This window comes from Rhinichthys klamathensis, unplaced genomic scaffold (genome assembly GCF_029890125.1).
Source record: "Rhinichthys klamathensis goyatoka isolate OS25496 unplaced genomic scaffold, OSU_Roscu_1.1 h1tg000009l_1, whole genome shotgun sequence".
NCBI lineage: Eukaryota > Metazoa > Chordata > Actinopteri > Cypriniformes > Leuciscidae > Rhinichthys > Rhinichthys klamathensis.
In genome coordinates, this window is record NW_026606562.1 from 371,399 (window position 1) to 382,529 (window position 11,131).

Consider the following 11,131-nt stretch of genomic DNA (forward strand, 5'->3'; position numbering starts at 1 on the left):
ACAATAAAAAAATACAATAAAACATTACGACAAAAACAAAGCAAAACAACAAAAACAAAACAATAAAACAACATAACAAAACAACATAATGACAAAAAACACAAAACAACGTGACGACAAAAACAACATCAAAGGATCAAAGAATCCTGAAAAAAAATTAACATAACTTCAACATTGATAATAATAATACTAAACGTTTCTTGATCATCAAATCATCCTATTTCCCCGTATTGTTCATCAAATAAATGCAGCCTTGGTGAGCTGAAGAGACTTTTATTTTAATTAGAGATTTTTAAAACATTAAAAATCGTACCGATCCCAAATTTTGAACGGCAGTGTTTGTATAATTTGTCCGGATTATAGTTGATAAACCTATAAAACAGAAATTGCGTTTGTCAAAATATGAAAATAACACATTAGTGTTGACTGTAAGAAAAGCTTGGGCATCAGCTCCTCCTCCAGAGCTCGTATCCTTCCTCAGAGAGAGAGAGAGAGAGGAAGTGAGCGGCCTGAGTCACTCGGCCGAGCGGCGCTGGGTGGGTCTGATATCTGAGCGCTCGCTCCCGGTCCCGGATCCTGCTTTCACAGCGCTCGACAGGGACTGCAGCAGGAGAGAGCCTCTCGCTTACAGCCAACATTTAATACTGACATGCTGTTTCTTTTCTCCTCAGATCCAATCTAGCACTAGACTATGGAGGCTTGTCTCCGCCACAGAAAAATAAATATATAAAAAAAAAGGTAATTGCGACTTTTTAATTTCACAATTCTGACTTTTTATCTCAGAATTGCGTGAAATAAAGTCGCAATTGTGTTATAAAGTCAGAATTGTGTGATATCAACTTGCAATTGGGAGATATAAAGTCACAAATGCATGTTATAAAGTCAGAATTGTGTGATATAAAGTCAGAATTGTGTGATATAAACTCGCAATTGTGTTATAATGTCAGAATTGTGTTATAAAGTCAGAATTGTGTGATATTAACTCGCAATTGTGTTATAAAGTCAGAATTGTGTGATATAAACTCGCAATTGTGTTATAAAGTCAGAATTGTGTGTTATAAAGTCGCAATTGTGAGTTATAAAGTCAGAATTGTGTGATATCAACTCGCAATTGTGAGACATAAACTTGCAATTCTGAGGTTTTTCCTCAGAATTGTGATTATTTCTCGCAATTCTGACTTTATAACTCACAATTCTGACTTTATAACACACAATTCTGACATTATAACACACAATTCTGACTTTATATCACGCAATTCTGACTTTATAACACAATTGCGAGTTAATATCACACAATTCTGACTTTATAACACAATTCTGACTTTATATCACGCAATTCTGACTTTATATCACGCAATTGCGACTTTATAACTTCCAATTGGGAGATATAAAGTCACAAATGCATGTTATAAAGTCAGAATTGTGTGATATAAAGTCAGAATTGTGTGATATAAACTCGCAATTGTGTTATAAAGTCAGAATTGTGAGACATAAACTTGCAATTCTGAGGTTTTTCCTCAGAATTGTGATTATTTCTCGCAATTCTGACTTTAAAACACGCAATTGGGAGAAAAAAAGTCAGAATTGTGTGATATTAACTCGCAATTGTGTTATAAAGTCAGAATTGCGTGATATAAAGTCAGAATTGTGTGATATAAAGTCAGAATTGTGTGATATAATGTCAGAATTGTGTTATAAAGTCAGAATTGTGTGATATTAACTCGCAATTGTGTTATAAAGTCAGAATTGTGAGACATAAACTTGCAATTCTGAGGTTTTTCCTCAGAATTGTGATTATTTCTCGCAATTCTGACTTTAAAACACGCAATTGGGAGATAAAAAGTCAGAATTACATGATATAAAGTCGCAATTGCATGTTATAAAGTCAGAATTGTGAGATATAAACTTGCAATTCTGAGGAAAAGAGTTGTAATTATCTTTTTAAATGTTTTATTCTGTGGCGGAAGCAAGCTAGACTGATGTTCGGACATTAGAACGGATTTGTCCACATCGTGCCGGTTCATCAGGTTTCCTTCATGCCAGTTTGAGTGCGGATCACATTAAAGCAAAAGATGGTCCTCGTACCATCGCAAAGCATTTTTACAAGAGGTTCCCAACTCAATTGTGTAGGAAACGCAGGTCATGTTCGCTGGCATCAGCTGAGCACTACTCTGAGGAATACCTTGTCTAGTTTGGACTCCAGCTCACAGACATCTCCCTCCACCTCCTCGATCGTCGCCCTGTTGAGGACAGAACAAAACTTCAGTCATATCAGAAATGGCACAGGCCAGGCTAAACTGTCTTAAAGGTACAGAAGCACAAACAGCCCACGACTAACATTATAAGTGACCGTCAGGACCAAACTAAATGCTACAATAATGTTAAAGATGATCCCTAGGCATATTAGCATGAAAACAGAATGGCCACCAGCTAAAGGAAACCGTCCGGTTTAGCTGATTAGCCAATAAATGAATGCAATATGTACACATCGGCTCACTTCAATGAACACACAGCTCTAGTTTGATCTAAAACAGCTTCTTCTGGTTCCTGTCTGCAATTGTAACTCTGCCTAGCTTTGTTTTCAATCTCTTTTATTCAACTACCCCTTCGTTGTTTAAATAGCTGAATACAACTTCATTATTATCATATATCTGATATTATCTATTAAATGAATCTAACGTTGCTTGCTTTTTTATGTAAACTGCTTTAGCTAGCACACAGTGTCGTTAGCATTATGCTAGCCTGTTAGCTTGTCATTTGTGTTTACCGTCAAGCTAATATTTTCAAAGTTAGATACAAGTTACACTACACTGAACAGACTTGAGCAGAATTTGTGTAATATTTGATAAAGTTTACATAATGTATTGTTATTTTCCTGTTTATTAGTGTGAAGCTGCTCTGAATAAAGCAAGCGCTATATTGTGTAAAGTTGACTTGACATGATTTTGTCCTGACCACAGCTAAACTGCGGATGACATGATCTGTGCGGTTTCGCTCGCCTCAGCAGCTGTTTTTCTGTTCACATTTCCATGTGACTTCATTGCAGAGATGTTTCAGTCAATCTAAATTCCTGAATAAGCACGAGGAAAACATGCCTTGGAGAAAAACATCTCTGAAAACACTCCCAAATGTATAGTTGAGGTCCTGGATGCTGATCGTCAGTAGGAGGAGGAGACAACAATGTGTTCTTAATATTGATATTTTTAGAGAAATCATTTGACAAAATACCTCTCATAACTGATTACCAAAGAAAACCTTCAAAATCCCAATAAGAGCAACAGAAGCACATGTTCATGAATGCGGTTTGATGAACTTCCACAACCGCTGGCTTTCTGATTGTCCAATCTCATTCAAACTTCGAGACACGTCAAGCCAGGTGTGACGCCGATGAAGAGTTACGCAAGAGCCCATGGCGTTTGGTGTGACGTGAACTTTCACACAGATATGAGTAATGACTCAAAGATAGGGTAGGTACTTTTTTTCATAAACACTTTTTCTTATACTGGTCGAAAGAAACTCTCTTCACATCCTAATAGAAATCAATAATAAGTGGTCTAAATATTAAAACATGTAGGTGAAACTCAAAAGATTATAATATTTTGCTGATAGCATACATGCCACGCTCGCATTGAGGCTGTAATTAATGCAAAAGGGGCCCAAACCAAGTCCTGAGAACATACATGATCAGAGGGCCGACATTTCTGTATTTAAAATCCTTTTTTATATTGATTTCATGTAATATTCTAATTTTGAATATGGGGTTTTCATCACAATTATAACAAATAAAAGCTTGAGATATCTCACTTTGCATGTAATGAGTCTACTAATATATTAGTTTCACCATTTAAGGTGAATTACTGAAATAAATTAACTTTTGCACAATACTCTAATTTTTCGAGTTGCACCTGTATATCATATGTGGAAGTCTCAGGACCAAAAAATTAAATGTTCTTCCGATCATTGCATTCGGGCCGATATCCTGCCAGCCTGTCAACATATACCTCCGCACGCCTGCGACATCACTCACACATCATCAGCGCGTCTCTTGAGGCTATGCAGTAGGGCTGGTGGGTATTGACACACATTTCACAATTCGATTCAATATTGATTGTTTTGGATATCAGGTACAATATATGGCCAATTTTCTCAAGGAAAACCAATCGCTGTAAACTATGGGAGTCAGTTGTAGCCTATTGGCTTCATTAGCCTACTATAATATTGAAGGTGAAAATTAACTGATTTGTATACAAACACTTAAATTGCACTTATTTATTTTTATAATAATAAAGTTATATGAAATATAAACATTTAAACGGTGGCTGTCATAAAAACTTGGCAGATTTGTTCAAACATGCATTAAATATTGAAGAACATTAAAAAGTATAGGCTAATGAATATGTAATATGGTGCAAATATTCAGCAAAATGCTCCTCTTTAGAGTTAATTTTTATCTTGCTCAGTCAGAATCGAAATATTGGCAGACAGACATCCATTTAAAATGTAGGCAATGTTATATAAAGAACCTTTTTTCCATATCCACTTAAGTTTCTCAGCTTGCACTCTAGTAACATTTGTGTGGTCAAGGTGGCTTTGCATAAAACATGGTTATCATTCACAAGGCTACTTTTACTTTCACACTTTAAGAAAATTTCCAAGCCTGTACTTTGTTACTTTTACTTGAGTAAAGAAGTCAAATCAGCACTTCTACTTTTACCAGAATATGTAGGTACTTGTACTTGAGTACGGGAAGTGAGTACTTTTGTCATTTCTGATGATAACTACATACTAGTTATGCCATGTTAGCAATGTTTTGTAACCTAAATGGACACAAATTCATTTTCACCCTGATTTTGGAATATGATCTTTTAGGTTAATTCGGGATAATTGGGACATTTTTTCCCAGTCAACTTGGCTTAAAATGCTTGAAAATGTTGGTAATTTAGGCAAATAATACATTATGTAAGTAGGTTATTTCTAGAAGCAGACATGATGGGACATAAACAAAATCTAAAGGTAGGGTACAGTTTTATAAGTTGGAAAAACCCACGCAATACTGTACACACGAGGCCCAAGAACATCACCTCTGTTCTTTATAATCCCACACAGCGACCTAAACTAAACCCCGAAGACACCATGACTTGTGTATGTAATCTATTTTAAACAGTTGTCTTCATGCTGTTGGCTATCTACAACAGTCTTGTCATGATAAAGAGCTCTCGGACATAGTTCATCAGTAGAGTAACAATTCTGAAGCACATCTTCCTGACAAAACGTCTGCTCCTCATTTTCGTCCTAGAGATTTTCCCAAAACAATTGTGGCTGGAGCAGGCTGTTGGGAAAAGTGCTGACACGAGTGAAGTGGGGCTGCTGCTAATGAAATCTAGGCCATTGCCTCAGACTCAAACCTGGAGCCGATCCAGAGACTGTGTGAGTAATGAGAGGGGGAAGGTGCGGCAGAAGCGCTCACATTCAATAACACATCACACATCTGGCTCCATCGGGATTAACTACCTGCCCAGATGTTAGCCCGTCGCCCACCAAATGCCACGACACCAACAGAACCGTCCAATACAAAGTAACTTAAATGAGTCCCAAACCGAACTGAAGAAACTTTACATAACATTTCCACAACAAGGGATACAAACAGAAATTAGAAGTGAAAAAATTAAAAGAAAACTCGATTTCAATCATAATCTGATCACAATTAGTCTTTTTACTGGTTTTGAATTTGATTATTTGGCTAGACACCAATAATATGATGATATTTTACACTGTACTACTAACCTTGCCTTGTTATCTGATGCATTTATTTGTTTACCTTTCTATTGTGTTTTAATTGGTTTTGCTTCATAGTGAAAGTCAATAATAAAATTCATATTTTCCTCAAACAACATAGGCTACTTTTAGTTTTTTAATCATATTTTAAAACAAGTAGTTATCCATATTATAGTCTTCCATTACATCAGTTATAATGTTGTGACATGAATTTAATTGTAAATCGTAAAACTCTGGATAGTGATTTCCCTGCATTGTTTTGACAATATAGCATAGCATTTTAAAGTAAGAGTAAAACATCTGTTTTCTTTTGTGCAAAGTGAAGTTTCTTGTGTCTTCCTTTTGATTTTCCAGTGGCCTACATGACCTAGAAGTGTTCGTGATGGGTATCATTGGGTTGTTTGGTGTCTGGATAATATCCTCATCAGTGATGGACGACCACATTAATAAAAGAACCAACATCAAAGACCAAGAGCCAATGTAGAGGACTAAACAACCCAGGAGCAGGAAACCACATCAGACCTCTACATCTCTACATTCATCACGACAAGCAGGACTATTCCTAAAGAGTGGACGAGGGTTTGTTTATCCAGCTGGATTCAATGGAGGAATAAAGGCCACCTTCAAAGATTCAAATCAAAGATGTTTAGAATGGAAATGCTGTCTTTCTACCAAGAGGTAATGAAGGATCTCAAGACGAGTCTATAGTTGGCTCAACGCCAGTCTCTGAGAACCATGGGAAATCTCTACAAATGGGAAATCATTAGAACTTCCTCATTGGGAATCTGGGATGGACGCTTTAAGGCTGGGGTGTATATCTCCCGCTGTGGCGCTCGGGCCGGCCCCTCTGTTGTGGAACTCTTCCTGCAATTGTTGGGAAATAATCTGGGATGAAACAGAGGGGGAGGGGAGTTCCCAATGAGGTAAACCTCGGATTGTTTTTAGAAAACCAATAACACCACATAATGAGATTACATGGAGGGAATTTTGTAGGCAGATCCTTGCCAACTCTTAAAAAAGTTAAGATAAATCAAAAAGATCTGCACCTTGTAAACTCTAAAAGGCGAGTCAATCAAAAGCTGACACAATACTAACAACACTATAGTGACATTGACAAATGAGAGTGGCCAAGATAAAGAGGAAAATGTTGGTTTCATGCGGTTTTGACAAACACTGTTGGGTGAAAACCTCTTTTGAAATACTTTTCAGGAAATGGAAAAAAAAAAGTTTTTTTTAAAGAATTAAACACTGTGTTGATATTGATTTAGTGGCTTTATATTATATAATTTCTTAACTAGACATCAACCAAGTGAGTATAAGCACACAATTATGATCACTCTGGTCAGTTTTATTTGTGAAAAATGAGCAAAACCCACAGACAGACGTAAAGGGTTCCAGTAGTGATGATTTATGGAAAAAAAGAATAAAAAGGAGAAAATATGCAGATTTGAGGTTTCCACTGGACAGCGACGATAAATCGGAAAAAAAGTGTAATTACATTTAAAGAAAAGTTAATGTGATATAACCAAACAAAAAGTAATAACATATTGTCATTATACTTTTATATATAAATATATTTCTATGTACTTTTATAAAATATTAATCATTTATTCATAAATATCATTACGTTTTTTGGGAAGTTGTACCACATGACGTTTTACAACCTAAACCAACCTTGTCTTTTCATAAAAAAGTCAAATTATGTAATATTTTAAGAGACTTATTGACCTTCCTTGACACACAGTCATGGAGGTCTACATGGGTCATATTCATCTTGTCTCTTGTCTCTCTATTTTCATAATATTTTAACAAGACTGCTTCAATGCTCATTACCTTTTTTTAAAGAAATAATAATACATGTTATTTATGATTAGGAGTTTCACCACCCTGACAATTTAACTCATTTTAACTAGTGCTTTATGCAGTTCCTAGAGTTTTATGGTTCACTGCTTTATAGTTGCTTCCTGATTCGAGTCAAAAGAGTCCACCCACAAGTCTCTATATCTGCAGATTAGTGTATCATATAGTAGTTTGCCCGCATTATCCACCACGTAAAATTGCAAATCTGCTTAGAAAACCAATAGCACACATTTGTTGCCTTTACAAACCCGGCTAACTATAGTTACGTTGCCTTGAGATTGCTTAAACAAACATCTGAGCAAATCCACGTGTCTTTAAATCTGTTCTTGAAACAATCAAAGAGACATCTAGATTACAATTAAAGTTATTTTGTTTGCTTCGTAAGTTCAGTGGTTTATCGCAGCGCTACACAAACGGCTTATTCGGTCTAAGATGAAGAGAGAAGTTGAAATGCTGAAGTGAAATGCATTTGCTAAAAACAGAACAACACCTCGCCTATGCATATCAATTTGCAAACGAAACATGTAAAGCCAGCACTCAACACATAATGAAAACAGGCGCAAAGAGGCCTTTCACGAGGCCCATTTTTATTTATCGTTCTTACAATGCCAAGATAAACCGCGAAATGGAAAGATTAGTGGAAAATCTGCCCGTGGAGGAAACCTTTCCAACTGTACTGTGAGAAATAATGACTTCTGTCCCTTCAAGATAACCTTCAGATCATGGATAGGTGAAGATAAAGCTATATTATCACTTTTACACCATGAAAATGATGCAATCCGTGTTATAACAATTCATAACTTTGGGGATTTTCTCCTGTATGATCACAGTCTCTACAGAGAAACCATTTCAGTAAGAGATTGAAGAAAAAGAGCAGGTTTTACATTGGCAAGCACAGTTTCTTCAGAACATGTAAACATGAGTGGTTGATGAACTTCTTTGTCACTTTGCGTAAGAATAAGGATCATTCACAGCAACCGACGAGTGGTTTCAAACCCTTCCAGCTTAAACTCTGCCAAAAATGCTGAAATTAAAATGTCCAACGTTTTCCATGTTTTTCCTCATGAACATCTGCTCCTTATTTCTGAGCGGATGTTGTTATGAGAGAGGAGGGGGAGAAGAAGAGGCAGAAAGCAGAAATAATAACCCTTCAGCACCTACAGAGAGACTCACTCCAGCTAGACTAGATATCAGGACTTATGGTTTAGTAATTAGCTTAGTCATTTAGCCGAGTTCTGTTGAGACAGGTTTAGCGTTTCTGGAATAGAGGCTAAAATTAAATACTGTTTTTCTAATCCTCATGTCTTTCCAAAGTATGTGGGGGAGTATATGCTCTTTTCCATACAATGACAGTGAATAAAGACTCTCAAGGCCGTCAAGTTCAGAAAAACAACAAAAAAGCACAATGAAAGTATCAAAAGTTGCCGATATAACTTGTGTACTATATTTCAAGTCCTCTGAAACACTGAATCATACTTTTGTGATACACACATGTTAAATGGACTGTTTCTTATGTGCTTTTTGACGTTTTTAGACCTTGACAGCTCCAGTCCCCATCCGCTTGGCTTGTATTAGATGGGGAAAAAAGACATTAAACATATCTTTTTGTTTCCCACAAAAGAAAATAACAGGTTGAGCAACTTGAAAGCAAATAAATTATTGTATTTTTATTATTTTCATTCATAATATTCATTTTTTATTTTGGTTGAACTGTCTCTTTAAATGTCTTGCTCAAAGAGCCAAAGCTGACAAGTCGTTAATTTCATTTCATAATGTAAATATGTTAATGTTTACGTTGTCTATCCACTTCATGACTGTAAACTCAAATAATTTACAAGATCAAATCTGAGACACCCAAGAAGACATGTATGATCAAATCAGCCATTGACAGCATAAAATATCACCAGTCTAACGTTAAATAAATACGTTTAACGTTACTCTTTAAGTGTAAGTTATGTTTACGTTGTATTTTATAGTTTAAATCTAAAGTCACAAATACTTTCAACTAAAATAAATTTTTAAAACACACACACACAAACCAAACAAATCATGAATACTAAATGAGAGTAAATTGAAAGGTCTTTCTCACCTGAATCTAGGAGAGTCCTTGAGACATTCCTCAAAATCCACAGTGATCTTCATGTTGATTTGATGAGGTTAATAAACAGATTAAGAGCTAGCAGGCTAACATTAGCTCCTGTAAAACCAATAAGAGCTCAAACTTCTGCTCAAATCACTCAAGATTCCCAAATGTACTCCACATATGAGCGACAAAGTCCGATATGCTCGTGTCAGTTGGACGTGAAGCGCTAGAAATGATTTTTAAAAGGTGTAGTTCCTCCAGAATTAGCGAGTGGACTGAGCTGATGGGTGTAAATGAAGAGCAAAGACAGGCAGTGTCCTAAAAACCAAGTGCGCTGCCTATCTAGACTGCATATTTGCCCATGAGTTTCGCCCTGAAGAAAAGAAACGGAATAATTCAGTAGAATGACAATTCGTATGTAACGGTCGATTACATAAAAGGCGGGGCTTATTTTTAGCCAATCAGAAAGCGCTTTGCCTGTCAATCACTACGGGCTCTGACATTGGATTGGATTGGTTACTTTGTAGGGCGGGGCGTTATAGAGAGGGCGTGTCGTTATAGGGAAAACGGCTGAAAACGTTCACAGCATATTTAATTATAACATATAATGATTATTATTATTATTATATAATCCACGTTTCGATGTGCAATTCCGTACAAATTAGATTTTCTCAGTATAATTTTTTCATACAATTCAGCGATCAACGATGTCACGTGGTAGCTGTTACTTTTCTCAGTGCTGGTCGGGATAGACCAATCACAGTCGTTTGCAATGAGTGGATACTATTTTTCTTTAAAGATTGTGGGGCGGATTTTCATCTATCTTTATGTCAGGTGTCAATCCTTGAATGTTGTATACTTACATAATTATGCTTTTTAGTGCACACATATGTGTTCAGTGAGACCAAAACAGTCTTGAGATGTCATGCGGCTCAATGGCAGATTGGGTTGTTTGAGCCGAAGAGCGCCATCTAGAGGAAGACCACGCTGAGTCTCAGAAAACCCAAGTAAGTAATATTTGCCAATTTGAGACACAGCCAGAAACAGGCCAACGAATTCAATCCTTACTCCCCCTCCTTCCAAGTCCTCTCTGACACACTCCACCACATAATACACAATTTCCTCGCAGCATTAAAGATTATGCTTCAGATTATCTCGATATCATATAGGCATATATGCTTGTGATATTCGCTAAGTAAAGACACTGACTTTGGTTTCGGGAAACTTATCAAAGCTCTCCAGGATCCACGTTTGAGGAAAAGGTTCACAGTCACACCCACTTTTACTCAAAGTGAAAAGACAAACATCTTTAAAATAATTGATGTGCATCGATCTCGCAAATGCTTTATTTGTATTTGTTTTTATATGTAGCCTATTGTTTTAAAACTTTCCATTCTTTCCAGTTATTTTACT

At 36.3% G+C, this 11,131-nt stretch overlaps 1 protein-coding gene across 6 annotated transcripts in view; it reads right to left on the reverse strand.

Moving 5' to 3' along the window:
* The window catches only part of LOC130092711 (arf-GAP with coiled-coil, ANK repeat and PH domain-containing protein 2-like), a 48,256-nt gene extending 38,192 nt beyond the window's left edge, over positions 1-10,064 (reverse strand). For 3 of the 6 annotated variants that reach the window (XM_056260509.1, XM_056260512.1, XM_056260510.1), the window contains exons 1-2: positions 9,725-10,063; positions 2,183-2,240 (exon numbers count right to left, since the gene is read on the reverse strand). In XM_056260509.1, coding sequence (XP_056116484.1) covers positions 2,183-2,240; positions 9,725-9,777 — 111 coding nt within the window. In that variant the 5' untranslated portion in view covers positions 9,778-10,063. Of the gene's footprint in view, positions 1-2,182; positions 2,241-9,724 lie in introns of all 6 variants that reach the window. The other 3 variants (XM_056260513.1, XM_056260508.1, XM_056260511.1) reach the window with 3 other exon arrangements.
* Between the last annotated feature and the right edge of the window lie 1,067 nt (positions 10,065-11,131).